Raw genomic sequence first — 16,387 nt, forward strand, 5'->3', positions numbered from 1 at the left:
ATTTGAGTGGAGAGTGTAAGGCACGTAGCTCCCGAGTCGTGAAGGTGATTTGTTGCCCTACGGGGATCTTCGCTGCAGCCCTCGAGCCCCTCCATCTTTTAATCCTGACTCTGTTACACAGGCTGAGATTATTCTCAGCCGTCGGAAGTCTCAGTCTGCAGGTCCGTCCGATGCTGGGGGCGAGGGGGAAACGGTAGATTCAGGCGTCTCCCACACAGGCACCCCCGGAGTCACTCTGAACCCCCTCTCTGCGGGGTTCAGGATGGGCTCTGAGCGGCAGGTGATGCACCCTCCCACGGAACAGACCCTCCCCCAGTTCTGCCCCCGAGGTTCCCAGCATCCGTACCGCCCCCCGACCCCACCCCATGCACCCCGTAACCCCCTCCTCGGTCAACCCGGTGCTCCGGGCGGCCGCGGCGCGTGTCCCCGCGATCCCGCAGGGGGCGCCCCGCTCCGAGCGCGCCGCCCCCGGGGAGGCGGGCGGGGAGCCCCGGGGCGGCGAGGGCGGGGGTGCCCCGGCTATAAAGCGCGGCCGCCTCCCGCGGAGCCGGGGAGGGACGGCGGGAGTCCGGAGGGACGCGCTGCGCGCACGGACGGACACACACGCAGGACGGACTCCCCTCCCGACGGGGCCCGACGGTCGGAAGTCCCAGCGTACCCCGGCCTCGAGAGCCGGGCCGTGGGGGGGGGGTGTCACCGCGGCCGGGGTGGTGGGGGGCGCAGGCCCGGGGGATGCTGGGCTCGGTGGTGAAGATGGAGGCTCACGATCTGGCTGAGTGGAACTACTACCCCGAGGCGGGCGAGGTGTGTGTCCTCGGGGATGGCGGGGCGGGCAGCGGGGGGCCGCGGGGTGGGAGACCGGGACGCCGAGTGGGGGGGATCGGGGGGGGTTCGGGCATGGGGTGGGGCGGCCGGGCTGGGGAGCGCGGGCCGGGCAAAGCTGGTCCCCGGCGACGGCCTCCAGGGGGGAGGAAAATGTAGGCAAGGGTCGGTCACACCGTAAAGGTGAGCGCCGGGCGGTGCTGGGTCCCTGGAATCCCAGAGATTCAAAAACAATCAAATAGTGTTTTTTGTTTTTGTTTTTGCTTTTTTTTAATGAACAACCTCATCAGAAGAGGGATCCGAGCTGGGGTGTGGGGTGGGGTAAGGGACCGAGCTTGGAGGATTTAAGGCTAGGGGGTTCGAAGTGGAGAGGGACTTCTAGAAGGGGGAGGGGATCATCTCCAAGCAGGGAAGTCTCGGTGGGAGGTCAGGGCCGCATGACAATGTGTAAGGTTAGGGGTCGTCCCCTTCGCCCGGTGTGGAAGTCAGAAAAGGAGATGGGGTTAAGGGAATCAGGTGGAAATCTAAGATCGGGTCAGAAGTTAGGGGTTAGTGGTGGTCAAGGGTAAGAGATGGAGGTTCTTAGCATGAAGTTTGCTTAGGGGAGGCTAAAATCAACAGATTTGCCTAGACCAGCAACCCAGATGGCACTGGGGACCTAAACCTAAAGCAAGAACAGAGGAGTTTGGTCAGCATCTGGGAGAGAAGTCAGACTTCACCCCCCTCACACACCCCTGCTGTGATTCTTAGCAGGGACTCCCCTCAAGTCTAAGGCTAGAGGATTAATTTCAGGGGGTACACCTCCTCTTCCCACTCACCGCCCCCCTACCCCATCCAACAAGAGCCAGCCTTTGTTGGAGCGCCCTGTGTTGGAGAGCAGGGAGGTTTGGGGACACATCCTCCCCTAATTCCCTCGCCCTGGCAGATAGAAAAGTGCCTCCTTAGAGCTAACTTCTTCCCTTGGTGCACGATCGATTGTTCTTTGCTTGCCTGCTGTAGGATCAGGACTGTGGTGCTGGGGAAATGGTTGGACGTGTTGATAGCGACACTTGTGTTCCTAATCTGGAAGAAAGATTGTGGGCTCCAAAGGGGGGGCGGGTGGGATGGCCAGGAATGGCTGCAGAGAGATTTGATCTGATGTTTGAGAACTGGGGTCTTGGGTTTTTTGTTGGTTTGGGGCTTGTTTGCTTTGTTTTGTTTTTATTTTATTTTTGAGAAGTCTCACAGTCTACCCTTACCTGGCCTCCAACTTGTGATCCTCTACCACTACCGCTTCAGTGCTGGGATTACAGGCATGCACTAGGACTAGGGATGTTGGCAAAGTGCCCGGGAGGGGCCATTCCGGAGTCTGGGGAGGTGTGAGGTGCATATGGGGTGGGGCCTGGCTGCTGGGGAAGGAGTTAGGAGTGTAGAGCTTAGAGAGACTGTTGGAGGTGGGTTTCTGGAAGAGGAATGGGTTGTGAGAGATCTTGGGGGGAGATGGAGACCACCCTCCCCAGAGATCTTAACTGGACCCTTGGTGAGCTCAAAGTCTGGGCTCAGGATTTAAGGGGACCAACTAACAAATCAGTGTTTATCTGGAGCTTGCTTGAAATTAGGGCCTGGGCACTGTCCTGAGCTTCTTTTACTCAAGGCTAGTGCTCAACTACTTACGCCACAGCTCTGCTTCTGAGTTTTTTGATGCTTCATTGGAGATAACGAGTCTCATAGATTTTTCTGCCTGGGCTGGCTTTGAACTGCAGTCCTCAGATCTTAGCCTCCTCAGTAGCTGGAATTACAGGCATGAGCCACCAGTGCCCAGCTATAAACTAGTGTTTCTGAAATACATCTTAAGAAGTAAATTGTGGGTGTGAGGGATACAGTCTGAATGGATCTGAGTTTAGGGGACAAGTGTGTGTGTGTGTGTGTGTGTGTGTGTGTGTGTGAGAGAGAGAGAGAGAGAGAGAGAGAGAGAGAGAGAGAGAGAGAGAGAGAGAGAGAGAAGTACTAAGGAATTGAGCCCAGGGCCTGGGTGCTGTCATTTAGGTTTTTTCCACTCAAGGCTGGCACTCTACCACGTGAACCATAGCTCCACATTTGGCTTTTTGCTGATTAACTGGAGATAAGAGTCTGACAGACTTTCTTGTCCTAGCTAGGTTTTGAACCATGATCTTCAGATCTCAGCCTCCTGAGCAGCTGAGATTACAAGTGTGAGCCACTGGTGCCTGGTTTTGGAGACATTTTATTATACTCTGTTGTGTCAGAAGTTGCAGGTCATCTCCAATCAGATTTTAAGGGACATACTTTGGAAGAGTGGACCGAGGCGGGGGAAGGGCTGGAGATGGTTTTGGGGTTTCTGAAGGTCTCCCAGGGGAGCCTGCGCCTTCCCCATGCCTGCATCTCAGAGATTCAGAGAGAATTCACCTCTCCCCTACCATACACCCATGCTGGGGTGAGGCTGACACCCTGAAGTCTGGTACAGGGACCTTGGGCATGTCCCTCCAAAGCCCCAGGTTCTTACAGGTCAGCTGGTCCCCTTGCTCCCCTGTTTTTGCGATAAGAAAGCTAGAGGAGGCCTGCAGAGTGCTAGGGGTCCCCCCTACCCCTCCTTGGGTCTGAGATGGGAAAATGGGCTCTGATTTCCCAGTGCCTCCCTGCATGCTCTGACACACCCTTCTGCAGAGACAATAAGGAAATGAAAGAGGAGAGAAAATCCTGGCTGCTGGGTTAGGGTGCTGGTCCCCCCAAGGGCTTCCCCCACGCCACACACATAGGCTCAGCTCCACCCCTTGGTGGGAGATCCGGTTCAGAACCCAGACACCAGGGGTTCATCCCAGCCATGGGGCGTGGGAAAGCCTAGGGTGGATTAGAGCAGCTGGAATGCTTGAGGTCAGACTTCAAGGAGGACTTCCGGGTGGGTGGGGAGCTAGAAAAAAAAAAAGGCTTTGGGGTCCCTGAGAATCTACCTGAGTCGGACAAGGGGTGGGGTGGAGTCCAGGATGTGGCTCTCTCTCTCTCTACCCAGAATCTATCACATTCCCCGTCTTTTCTTCCCTTATTCTCTCTGAGAGGGGCTGAAGCAGCCAAGCAGAGGAGAGTGTGTAAAGGGAGGATTGTGGTTCCAAGTTCATGGTGAGGCTCTGGGGAGGTAAGAAGTTAGAAGAAGGGAGATCAATAGCTGCAGAGAGGGGCTGGGAAGGTGGCTCAGTGGTAGAGCGCTTGCCTTGCATGCCTGAGGCCCTGGGTTCAATTCCTCAGCACCACATAAGCAGAAAAAGCTGAAAGTGGTGCTGTGGCTCAAGTAGTAGAGCACTAGCCTTGAGCTGAAGAACTCAGGGACAGCGCCCAGGCCCAGAGTTCAAGCCCCCAAAACCGACAAAAAGATGCTCTACAGGACAGGGAAGGGAGAGGAGGGAAAGTTGGGAGAGGACTATTAAGGGAGAAGGAAACAGATCTGGGGTGGGGAAAAGAGCACAAGGGTACTGGGATAAGAGGGAGATGGACAGATGGCTGACGGAAGTTCAAAGAGGAAAGACAGATGCCCAGGGTGGAGCAGCAGAGCGGGGCTAGTTCTCCCTCTGTCCTACAACTCACACCTGGAGTTTGCTGCCACCTGTTCTTGATTCTTCCCCCCTCCCCTTGGTGTGCCCATCCTAGGGCATGGACTCACCCTTTTTTTCTTTTTGCTCAAGGCTGGCACTCTACTCCTTGAGCCACAGCTCCACTTCCGCTTTTGGCTGGTTCATTCCAGAGATGAGTCTCATCGACTTTCCTGCCTGGGCTGGCTTTGAATCATGATCCTCTGATCTCAGCCTCCTGAGTAGCTAGGATGACAGGTGTGAGCCACCAACATTTTCCTTGCTTTTTGCAGTCAGTCTCTTAGGCAACTCGAGGATTAGCATTTCTTCTTTTTTTTTAAATCAGTCATGGGGTTTGAACTCTGGGCCTGAGCACTGTCCCTCAGCTCTTCAGCTCAAGGCTAGGGCTCTACCACTTAAACCACAGCGCCACTTCCAGTTTTCTGGTAGTTAATTGGATATGAGTCTCACGGACTTTGCTGCCCAGGCTGGCTTTGAACCGTGATCCTCAGATCTCAGCCTCCTGAGTAGCTAGGATGACAGGTGTGAGCCACCAGTGCCTAGCAGGACTAGAATTTCTGTAGGTTCAGATCACTGCTTTTCTAGCCAAGTCTGGAGCCACACTGCCTGGATTCAGAATCCCAGTTCACCCCCTTTCTTGCTGTGTAACTTGCTATATACACACACCATGTTTCTGGGTTTCAGCTTTCCCAGCTTTCAAGTGACACTGTGGGAGCCGGCACCTATGGTCACACCTATAATCCCAACTACCTAAGAGCCTGAGACCTGAGGATCTCTGTTTGAAGCCAACCAGGGCAGAAAAGCTTGTAAAACTCTGTGTCCAATTAACCAGTACAAAACTGGACTGGAGGCATGTCTCAAGTGGGAGAGCACCAGCCTTGAGTTGAAAAAGCCAAAAGAGAGTGTGAGACCTTGAGCCCTGGGACCAACACACCCACACACATGAAAGATGTAAAAATAGCCCCTCCCCCATACTGTAGTGTTTCCAGCTGTGAAGTGTTTGGAGCTGCACCTGGCACAGAGTTGGAAGTCTGTAAATCCATGTTAATGGATGCATAGCTTTGAACCGAGATCCTCAGATCTCAGCCTCCTGAGTAGCTAGGATTACAGGCGTGAGCCACCGGAGCCCAGCCCAAGAGGCTCTTATTTCTAATAAACCACCAGAAAATCAGAAGTGGCGCTGTGGCTCAAGTGGTAGAGTGCTAGCCTTGAGCTGAAGAGTTGAGGAACAGCGCTCAGGCCCCCAGTTCAAGTCCCATGATCGACCAAAAAGAAGAAAATTGCAAAGAGGGTGATTTTAAAAGCCATTGCAATCTCCGTATGTTACTGAGCTAAGATGCCCCTGTTCCCCTTGTGAACTCTTTTCTTTTCCTTTTGGCAGCAATGGAATTTGAACTCGGGGCTTTATTTCATTTTATTTGTTATTTTTGCCTGAAGTAGGAGATTTTCCTGATCTCCACCTCCTAAGTAGCTGGAATTGTAGGCATGAGTCACCATTCCCAGCACTTCTGTGGGAACATTTGTGAAAATGGTTTGGTATTTACAATGATCTAGTGGTTTGCATTCAGTTTTTTCTTTTTTCATTTATACTGATGTATAAATGATATTATAGCTTACAGTGGCAGCTTACATTTGATACATAGTAGCTTACATTTTGTTCATAGTAGCCTGAAATGTGATTTGTGATCACATTTTTTAAACTTATAAAACAGTATTTTTTTTTCTTTTTGGTGCTAGTTTGAACTTAGGTCCTTTTTTTTTTTTTTTTTTTTTTTTTGGTCTGTGGTGGGGCTTGAACTCTGACCCTGTGCTCTTCAGCTCAAAGCGAGTGCTCTACCGCTTGAGCCACAGCGCCACTTCGTGTTTTCAAATGGTTTATTGGAGATAAGAGTCTCACGGACTTTCCTGCCCAGGCTGGCTTTGAACCTTGATCCTCAGATCTCAGCCTCCTGAGTAGCTAGGATTACAGGCGTGAGCCACCGGCGCCTGGCTAGAACTTAGATTCTTTTGCTGGCTAGGCAGGTACCGTACTGCTTGAATCATACCTCTAACCCAAAATAGTAACTTTAAGTTGGGCACAATAGCTTGTGCCTTGGGTCCCTACAACTTAGGAGGGTGAGGCAGAAAAATCAATGGAGCAGTGTTCAAGCCAGCCTGGATAACATAGTGAGGCTCTGTCTCAAACAAACAAACAAAAAACAATATTATAGCCTAGGAGAAAAATCCATATTAGGTTATTAGAGATGTTACTAATTACTCACTAAAGCTGAGAACTACTAATTCATTCGTTAAGCAAGTTTCCCAGCTGACCAATTTTGGTTGTTTAAGTAAAAAGATTGATTTTTTTTATTTTTGCCAGTTCTGGGACTTGAACTCAGGGCCTGGGTACTGTCCCTGAGCTTCTACCACTTGAGCCACATTTCTAGCTTTTTCTGTGTATGTGGTACTGAGAAATTGAACCCAGGCTTCATGCATGCTAGGCAAACACTCTATCACTAAGCCACCTTCCCAGCCCCAAAAGATTGATTCTTGAGCCCATGAAGTGCAGAATTATGAGTTCAAGGCCAACCTGAGCTACGTATTGGGACCCTGTCTCAAAATCTGTTTTATTTTCTTGCTTGCTTTTTTTTTGTGTGTCTTAGGATCTGTTTATACTATTTGAAATTATTGAAGACCCCATTTTCTATGAGTTCAGGTTATATGTTCATGTTCATATTTATTACATTCATAAGTGAATTTAAAAATGCATCTTTTTTTTTTAAGTTGTTTTTGCTGGTCCTCAGGCTTGAACTCAGGGTCTGGGCACTGTCCCTGAGCTGTTTTATTTGCTCAAGATTAGCACTCTTCCACTTGACCCACAATGCCACTTCTAGCTTTTTCTGTTTATGTAGTGCTGAGGATTTGAACCCAGGGCCTCATGCATGCGAGGCAAGCATTCTACCACTGAGCCACCTTCCCAGCCCTAATGCATCTGTTTTTTAAACCAAGTTCTTATTAATTCAATTGTTTTTTGGTTGTGGGACTTGAACTCAGGGCCTGGGCACTGTCCTTGAGCTTCTTTGTGCTCAAGGCCAGCACTTTATCACTTGAGCCATGGCGCCACTTCTGGTTTTTGAATGGTTCATTGGAGATAGGAGTCTCAGGGCATTTTTCTGCCTGGGCTGGCTTTGAACCACAATCCTCAGATCTCACCTCCTGAGTTGCTAGGAACATAGGTGTGAGCCATCAGCACCTGGCAATTCAGTTTAATATAACAATTGTTTGTTAGTCTAACTAGCATGTTTTTATTCAAATAGCTATTTCTATTACAAATTTTTAGTGTGGAAGAGCTAAGCATAGTCACACATACCATCTCAGCTACACCAGAGATGCAAGTTGGAGGATCACAGTCCAATGCCAGCTCAGAGCACTACCAGAAAAATAACTAATGCAAATAAATAAGCTAAGCATTGGGGTTTACGCCTATAATCCTAGCTACTTAGAAGGCAGTCAGGACTATAGTTCTAAGCCAGCCTAGGCAGGAATGTCCGTGAGACTCTGATTTATCAGAAAAACAAAAACAACCAGAAGTGGTTGTTTCTGTGGCTCAAGTGGTAGAGCACCAGCCATAAGTGAAAAAGGTCAGGGACAGCACCCATGTCTTGATTCAAGCCTCAGGACCAGCATGCATGCCCGCGCATACACAACCAGTTAGAGATAGTGGCTGAGGAGGAGCGTTGGATAGGAAATGGATAGATGGATAGAAAGACACTGGGCATGATCTTCCCAAAACACACTAGACACGCTCTAACCCTTGCCCATCTCTCTCTGTCTTGCAGGTTTATTCTCCAGTAACCCCAGTGGCCACCATGGCCCCCCTCAATTCCTACATGACCTTGAGCCCTCTCAGCTCCCCCTACCCTTCGGGGGGGCTCCCCCCATCCCCACTGTCCTCAGGACCCCTGGGACCCCCGGCCCCTGCCGCGCCCCTTGGGCCCACCTTCCCAGGCCTGGGCGCCAGTGGCGGTGGCACAGGGAATTCGGGGTACGGGGCCCCAGGGCCCGGGCTGGGGCCAGGGAAAGAGATGGCCAAGAGTTACAGGCGGCCGCTGGCCCACGCCAAGCCGCCCTATTCCTACATCTCCCTCATCACGATGGCAATCCAGCAAGCGCCAGGCAAGATGCTGACCCTGAGCCAAATCTACCAGTGGATCATGGACCTGTTCCCGTACTACAGGGAGAACCAGCAGCGCTGGCAGAACTCCATCCGCCACTCGCTGTCCTTCAACGACTGCTTCGTCAAGGTGGCGCGATCCCCGGACAAGCCGGGCAAGGGCTCCTACTGGGCCCTGCACCCCAGCTCTGGAAACATGTTTGAGAACGGTTGCTACCTGCGGCGCCAGAAACGCTTCAAGCTGGAGGAGAAGGCAAAGAAGGGGAGCAGCGGGGGGTCATCTATGACCAGGAACGGTACTGGACCAGCCGCCTTGTCTACCACCACCTCCATCACCACCACCACCTCCGCCATCACCGTTACCTCGCCACCGCAGCCCCCACCCTCCGAGCCCGAAGCTCAGCGTCGGGAGGAAGTGGGGGCCTCCCTGGACTGTGGCTCACCCCCATCCTCCACCCCCTATTTCACTGGCTTGGAGATTCCAGGGGAACTGAAGCTAGACACAGCATACAACTTCAACCACCCCTTCTCCATCAACAACCTGATGTCCGAACAGACCTCTGCACCCCCCAAACTGGACATGGGGTTTGGGGGCTACGGGGCAGAGAGTGGGGAGGCTGGAGTATATTATCAGGGCCTGTACCCCCGATCCCTGCTGAACGCCTCTTAGCGTGGTGGGGAGCGGAGGGGGGGCTGTGGGGTTGGGCTGTGGCTCACAGTCTTGGGGTCCTGGTACCTCGTCTGTTGGGTAACATCTGTGCGGCAACCTGTCAGACACTAGGGACTTCTCAGTGGGCACTTGGGGTACTGCGAAGATGGCTGTGTTGATCGATATTTGTGGTTGATCCATTAGTAACTGTAGCTACTGCCTGGGCTGCCATCTTGGTTGTCCCTTTGGGGCCTGTAATGAACCCTTTTTTTGTTTTATGCTTTTTTTTTTTTTCTCCAGTTGTTGGGTTTTGTGTTGTTTTGTGCTGGTCCTGGGGCTTGAACTCAGGACCTGGGTGCTGTCCTTGAACTTTTTTTTTTTTTTTGGTCGGTTGTGGGGCTTGAACTCTGGGCCTGGGCGCTGTCCCTCAGCTCTTCAGTTCAAGGCGAGCGCTCTACCACTTGAGCTACAGCGCCACTTCCGGTTTTCTGGTGGTTTATTTGAGATAGGAGTCTCACGGTCTCTCCTGCCCAGGCTAGATTTGAACCGTGATCCTCAGATCTCAGCCTCCTGAGTAGCTAGGATTACAGGCGTGAGCCACCAGCGCCCGGCGAACTTTTTTTTTTTCTCAAGGATAGCGCTCTACCACTTGAGCCATAGCTCCATTTCCAGCTTTTTGCTGGCTCATTGGAGATAAGAGTGTCACAAACTTTTCTGCCCAGGTTGGCTTTGAATCTCGAGCCTCAGATCTCAACCTGAGTAGCTGGGATTCCAGGTGTGAGCCACCAGCAGATTGACCCTTTGACTAACGGTGACACCATTTCTATGACATCAAGACCCAGTGGGTACTGCGGTCAGTTCTTTCTTGGGGGAGACTTCTTGGCCCAGTCGATGTTCATTCAGCCCCCCTCCTGCATCTCTTTGCCCCCCTGGGCTCTCGGAGAGTCATGATGTGGGAACATTATACTGCCATTTACCACAGCTCTGGGTTGCTCATGTGGTCTGTCTCTTTGGTGGGGGAATGGAGACCCCTTGTTTTTCTCTGCTGTCCACCCCCCATCGTGGTGCACTCAGTCAGTCAACTAGCCTTTTGGTCAATTTCCAGACCACAGACTTCTGCCTTCCTAGTGTTGGGATTACAGGCAGGTACCACCATGCCCACCCCTTTCCCTGTCTCTTCATGATGTCACTTCTGTGTCACTCTGTCCCTGATGCAGGGCAAGCCAGTCAGGCTGGTCAGGGGGGGTTGGGTGTTCCTATGGAAGTCTAGTACATTCTGGGGAGGGGGAGACTGGATGTGTTAGACAATTAAAGGTACCATTGCCACCCATCACCCTATGTCTCTTTTCCTTGAAATCTGGGATTTGGGTTCTCCTGTCCCTGCTCCTTCCTGTTCTCAGGGGCTGGGCTGCCTCTGGGGGGGAAGGGCCGGGGGAGGCAGGGACCTGACCTTTGGCTCTTTGCTGTCCCTGACCCCAGGACAGTTTGTTCATAGTTAGATAGCAGCCCCCGCAGTGGTGGGGCCAGGGCAGCAAGGGGGGGGGGAGGTGGCCAGACAGTGACCAAGGCCATCTCCCTCCCCCACCCCACCCCCAGGCACACACCTAGTTATGAGGCTCAATGCTTAGGGCTCAGCCAAGGAGGCAGACTGGAGGACTGAACAGGGTGTGTGTGTGTGTGTGTGTGTGTGTGTGTGTGTGTGTGTGTGTGTGTACGGGCCAGCCTGTCACTGTGTCATGTGTACCTCTGGAGCTCACTACTCAGGAGGCTGTGATCTGAGGATCACTGTTCGAAGCCAGCCTGGGCAGACAAATCTAAGAGATTCTTTGCACCAATGAACCCGGCAAAAAAAGCCAGACCTGGAGCCGGGCACCAGTGGCTCATGCCTGTCATCCTAGCTACTCAGGAGGCTGAGATCTGAGGATCGAGGTTCAAAGCCAGCCTGGGCAGGAAAGTCTGTGAGACTCTGATTTCCAATAAATCACCAGAAAACCGGAAGTGGCGCTGTGGCTCAAGTGGGAGAGCGCTCGCCTTGAGCTGAAGAGCTCAGGAATAGTGCCCAGGCCCAGAGTTCAATCCCCGTGACTGAAAAGAAGAAGCCAGACATGGAGACATGGCTCAGGTGGTTAGCGTACCAGCCTCAAGGAGGAAAAACCACTCATTCAGTCAGCTAGCCTTCTGGTCAATTTCAAGGCCACAGACTTCTGCCATCCTAGTGCTGGGATTACAGGCAGGTACCACCATGCCCAGCCCTCTCCTTGTCACTTCTGTGTCACTCTGTCGCTGGTCCTCTATGCTTTTATCTCTGTTCTCTCCTCTGGCTTCCTTCCCTCTTTTAGCTTCCCTGTGTTTCCCCCTGTACCTGCTACCTCCCTGACCAGGCCCTTTATTTCTGTCCTAGTGCCCGCCAAGAAGGCCAGGCTGGTGCTGCGTGTCACCCCTGCCGCCGCTCCCCCCCCCCCCCCCCAGCCATGCTGGCTGTCCCAGGCAGGCCGGGGAATTCCTCCTAGTTCCTGGAAAAAACAACTGGTTGGAGAGAAAGGCGCTCAGTCTCCCCGGCACCCGCCCCCTCCCTGGGCCTGGGGGTCTCTCCCCGAGTTGGAGGCCGGAGGCAGGAAGCCCTGCGGTTTCTGGCTTCTCCCAGGCGGCCTCCGGATCTGGCCCCCGCCCCCCGGCCAACAGCCCAAATATTATTCCGCAGGAGGAGCCGGTGGTGGCAGGAGGAGGCCCTGGCTGAAAGAGGCTTTCAGGGCGGCCAGGCCTGGGGCTTCCTGTCCCCAGGCTCGGGGCCTCAGGCCGCCCCAGTGGGGACCTCAGGTGGCCGGAGGGGCGGGGTGTGGTTGGAAGGTCCTTAGGGGAGGGTGTGGCCATCCGTGAGGGTGTCTGGTGGCCACCAAGTCGCCTGGCGTGGGCAGGTGTGACCCCACCCCAGGGACAGCCGGCTGGTGTCCAGTGTGGAAAAGTACCACGGTCAGACGTGGGACGCATGGACAGACATGAGGACGCCAGGGATCTGGGTTGGAGGGGCAGCTGTGGGGACACAGGGAGGCTCAGGCTGTGGGCCTGAGGTGACATCATCCAGAGAAGGGGATGGTAGGTGGGGAAACTGAGGCGGGGGTGGGTCCCAGCTATAACCACAGGACTGACTGCATGGCAAACAGTGACAATGGCAGCATAAAAGATTAAACTACCAACTGTGGTAGTGCACACCTATAATCCCAGCGATCAAAAGCTGAAGGCCAGCCAGACCCTGTCTTAAGAATCCAAGCATAGGGCTGGGAATGTGGCTTAGTAATAGAATGCTTGCCTAGCATGCATGAAGCCCTGGGTTCGATTCCTCAGTACCACATACACACATACACACACACAAAAAGCCAGAAGTGGCACTGTGGTTCAAGTTGTAAGAGTGCTACCCTTGAGCAAAAGAAGCTCAGGGACAGTGTCCAGACCCTGAATTCAAGCCCCAGGATTGGGGGGAAAATCCAAGCATAGTTAGGTGCCGGTGGTTCACACCTGTCAGCTACTCAGAGGCTGAGATCTGAGGATCTCAGTTCAAAGCCAGCCCAGGCAATAAAGTCCATGAAATTCTTTTTTTTTTTTTCCCCATGAGATTCTTATCTCCAATGAACCACCAGAAAACCAGAGACTAGCCTTGAGCTGAAGAGCTGAGGGACCAGAGATCAAGCTCTACAACTGACAAAAATAAATAAATAAAGGGGCTAGGAAGGTGGCTCAGTAGTAGTTTGCCTCACATGCCTGAGGCCCTGGGTTCGATTCCTCAGCACCACATAAGCAAAAAGAAAAAAGCCGGGAGTGGCGCTGTGGCTCAAGTGGTAGAGCGCTAGCCTTGAGCTGAAGAGCTGAGGGACAGCACCCAGGCCCAGAGTTCAGACCCCACAACTGGACCCTCCCCCCAAAAGTAAATAAATAAATTAAATAAATAAAAACCAAGCATACACATACAGACATGAAAACAAGGGCTAGGGGAATGGCTCAAGTGGTAAGGAGTTTGACTGGCAAGTACAAAGCTAAAACATATATATATATTTCTATTAAAATGTTTAAAAAGTTTACTGTGAGGCATGAACGGTGCCAGTGGCTCACGCCTGTCATCCTAGCTACTCAGGAGGCTGAGATCTGAGGATCGGGGTTCAAAGCCAGCTCAGACAGGAAAGTCCAGGAGATTCTTATCTCCAATGAACCACCAGGAAGAAGTGGCGCTGTGGCTCAGGTGGTAGAGCGCTAGCCTTGAAGAGCTGAGGGACAGCGCCCAGGCCCAGAGTTCAAGCCCCATGACCGACAAAAAAAAAAAAAAAAAAAGCTATCCAATGAACCACCAGGAAACCAGAAGTGGTGCTATGGCTTGAAGTGGTGGAGCGATAGCCTTGAGCCCTGAGTTCAAACCCCACAACCGACAAAAATAAATAACTGAGGCCCACACACGAGAGGTGACATGACTTGGCCCAGGTCCTACAGATGAGGAATGGGTGCTAAGTGTCACCCAGACATTTGTTTTTTTGTTTTTGGGGGGTCCAGTTGTGGGGCCTGAACTCTGGGCCTGGGCGCTGTCCCTCAGCTCTTCAGCTCAAGGCTAGCGCTCTACCACTTGAGCCACAGCGCCACTTTCGGCTTTTTTTCTTTTTGCTTATGTGGTGCTGAGGAATGGAACCCAGGGCCTCATGCATGCAAGGCAAGCGCTCTACCGCTGAGCCAGCTTCCCAGCCCTGGCTCATGTTCTTGAAGCCCTACACTTCCTGCCACAGCTGTTCTATCTGGATCACACGTGTCTAAGTACCACAGCTAGGGCTGCTGCATGACACATTCAGCACAAGATTGAGGGCACTTGTACTTGGTGGGCACCGGTGGCTCACGCCCGTCATCCTAGCTCCTTGGGAGGCTGAGATCTGAGGATCGAGGTTCAAAGCCAGCCCCAGCAGGAAAGTCTGTGAGCCTCTTATCTCCAATGAACCACCAGAAAACCGGAAGTGGCGCTGTGGCTCAAGTGGTAGAACGCTAGCCTTGAGCTGAAGAGCTGAGGCACAGCGCCCAGGCCCAGAGTTCAAGCCCCATGACTGACAAAGAAAAAAAAAAAAAAAGAGGTACTTTTGGCCATCAGGGCCTGCCATGGGGTTCACGTGCGGGTCGCTGGGGATGTGTCTGTCCGTCATTGTCTTCTGTGTGTCTGTCCCTCAGCCCAGACATTGTGGGTCTGCCTATATCTGTCAGCGTGTGTCACCGTGTCTGTCCCTGTGTGTGTCACCATCCACCCAGGTGTCACGCTGTGGGTTACTCACCATCCCGGCCACAGGTGGGCGGGCCGGGTCTGCTGGTGCCAGCATGGAGACCCAGCCCTTCCCAACCCCGGCTGCCATAGGCCAGGCCTGGCGCCTGTTTGCCATGCCTGCCCCAGGTAAACACCGAGATCCGGAACCGGAGGGCACCTCCCTCCCCTCTGTTCTCTGCCCCTCGGCCTGCCCCGGGCCGGGCTGGACCGCAGCCCGTGCCTAGTGTCCCCAAGGGCTCCTGTGTGCGCTGACCGCCCTGTCCCCAAGCGCCCAGCCTTGGCCTCAGCCCCGTGGCTAATGTCTGTTTGTATCCATCTCACTCTGGTGGCTCCTGACCCCTGCGTGCCTTCTGTCCCTTCCCCTCACCCCGGTTTGTCTGTGGTTCTGTCCTCCTAGGCACTAAGCCTTGTTTTCATTTTGTCATTGTCCCTCTCGCTACAATCAGCAAAGCCCTGGGCTCTCCCAAGCCAGGCTCGATTCTTTTTTGTTTTGCCAGTCCTGGGGCTTGAACTCAGGGCCTGGGCGCTGTCCCTGAGCTGCTTTTGCTCAAGGTTAGCACTCTACCATTTGAGCCACAGGGCCACTTCTGGCTTTTTCTGTGTATGTGGTGCTGAGGAATCAAACCCAGGGCTTCATGCATGCGAGGCTAGCACTCTACCACTGAGCCAACCTTCCCAGTCCCTCCCTGAGCTCTTTGGCTCAAGGCAAGCCTTCTACCACTTGAGCCACAGCTCCACTTCCAGTTTTCTGGTGGTTTACTGGAGATAAAGAGTCTCACACTTTCCCGCCCCAGCTGGCTTTGAACCGTGATCCTTAGATCTCAGCCTCTTGAGTAGCTGGGATGACAGGCGTGAGCCACCAGCTCCTGCCTACAATTCCCCTCCCCCCCCCCACCTTACTTTGTGAACTTCTCTTTCTCTTCATCTCTGGGGGTGTTGGAGACCTGGGACCCCGGACAGCCTCCCACCCCCACCCCAGGCAGATTCTACCATGCCAGGATCTCAGGGGAATGGAAGGCCCCCAGCCTTTTGCCCCAATCCACTCGTGTATATATATAAAGGTATATGCACGTATTATTTATATCTGTCCAGGAGTAGAGGGGCAGACACTGGGGCCTTTGTGTAGCCTCTGCCTGCTGCCCGCCTGCCCGCCACTCCTCTCCAGGCCGCCTCCACTCCCCCCGCACACAAAGGTTCCTGTGAGGCCTGCCAGCTTCCTCTGCCCGAGGTGTGAGTGGGAATACCATGGGGGGGGGGCAGGAGGGCTGGGGAGGGGGGGGCGGTCTAGTGCCTAAGGAAGCTTTTTCCAGGTGGAGAAAACCTGGGAGCTCCCAGGGCTGGGGCCTGTCCCCCATCCTTACCTGGCCTCTCCCTAGGGGCCTGGGCATCTCCACGTGTCACTTTTTCTCTGTCATCGTGAGTCTCCTTCGCATAGTTATGGGACACCGGGAGTAAGAGGACCCCCGGATCACAAGATACGGGAGGGAGAATGTGGGTCCCCCCGGGGTTCTTCGCCATTTCTTTTCGCCCGCCGCACTCTGCTCTTTCTCTTCAGCCGCTGTTTGACAACTCCCACCTGTTCCCATTGAAAAATTATCCATCGTCAGGAGCCAGCGGCTCCCGTCTGTCATCCTACCTACTCAGGAGGCTGAGATCTGAGAATTGTGGTTCAAAGCCAGCCTGGGCAGGAAAGTCTGTAAGACTCTACTCTCCAAGGAACCACCAGATAATCGAAAGTGGCTCAAAGAGATAGAGCGCTAGCCCTGAGTGAAAGAGGCAAGGTCCTGAGTTCAAGTCATAGGACTGCCCCCCCCTACTATCTATTCATAGTTGTGTGTGTTCATGTGTGCCCTGATACTGGGGCTTGAACTCTGGACCTGGGCACTGTCCCTGAGCTTTTA

At 53.4% G+C, this 16,387-nt stretch overlaps 1 protein-coding gene across 1 annotated transcript; it reads left to right on the plus strand.

Annotated features, from left to right (window-relative positions):
• Positions 1 to 693: 693 nt before the first annotated feature.
• Positions 694 to 9,223, plus strand: LOC138811884 (hepatocyte nuclear factor 3-gamma-like). Its single transcript, XM_069999835.1, has 2 exons — positions 694 to 804; positions 8,219 to 9,223. Exons 1-2 carry the CDS (start codon positions 733 to 735, stop codon positions 9,221 to 9,223), a joined length of 1,077 nt encoding a protein of 358 aa, XP_069855936.1. The 5' UTR covers positions 694 to 732.
• Positions 9,224 to 16,387: the final 7,164 nt, after the last annotated feature.

This window comes from Dipodomys merriami, unplaced genomic scaffold (genome assembly GCF_024711535.1).
Source record: "Dipodomys merriami isolate MVZ:Mamm:240054 unplaced genomic scaffold, mDipMer1.0.p SCAF_106, whole genome shotgun sequence".
In the NCBI taxonomy this organism is placed as follows: domain Eukaryota; kingdom Metazoa; phylum Chordata; class Mammalia; order Rodentia; family Heteromyidae; genus Dipodomys; species Dipodomys merriami.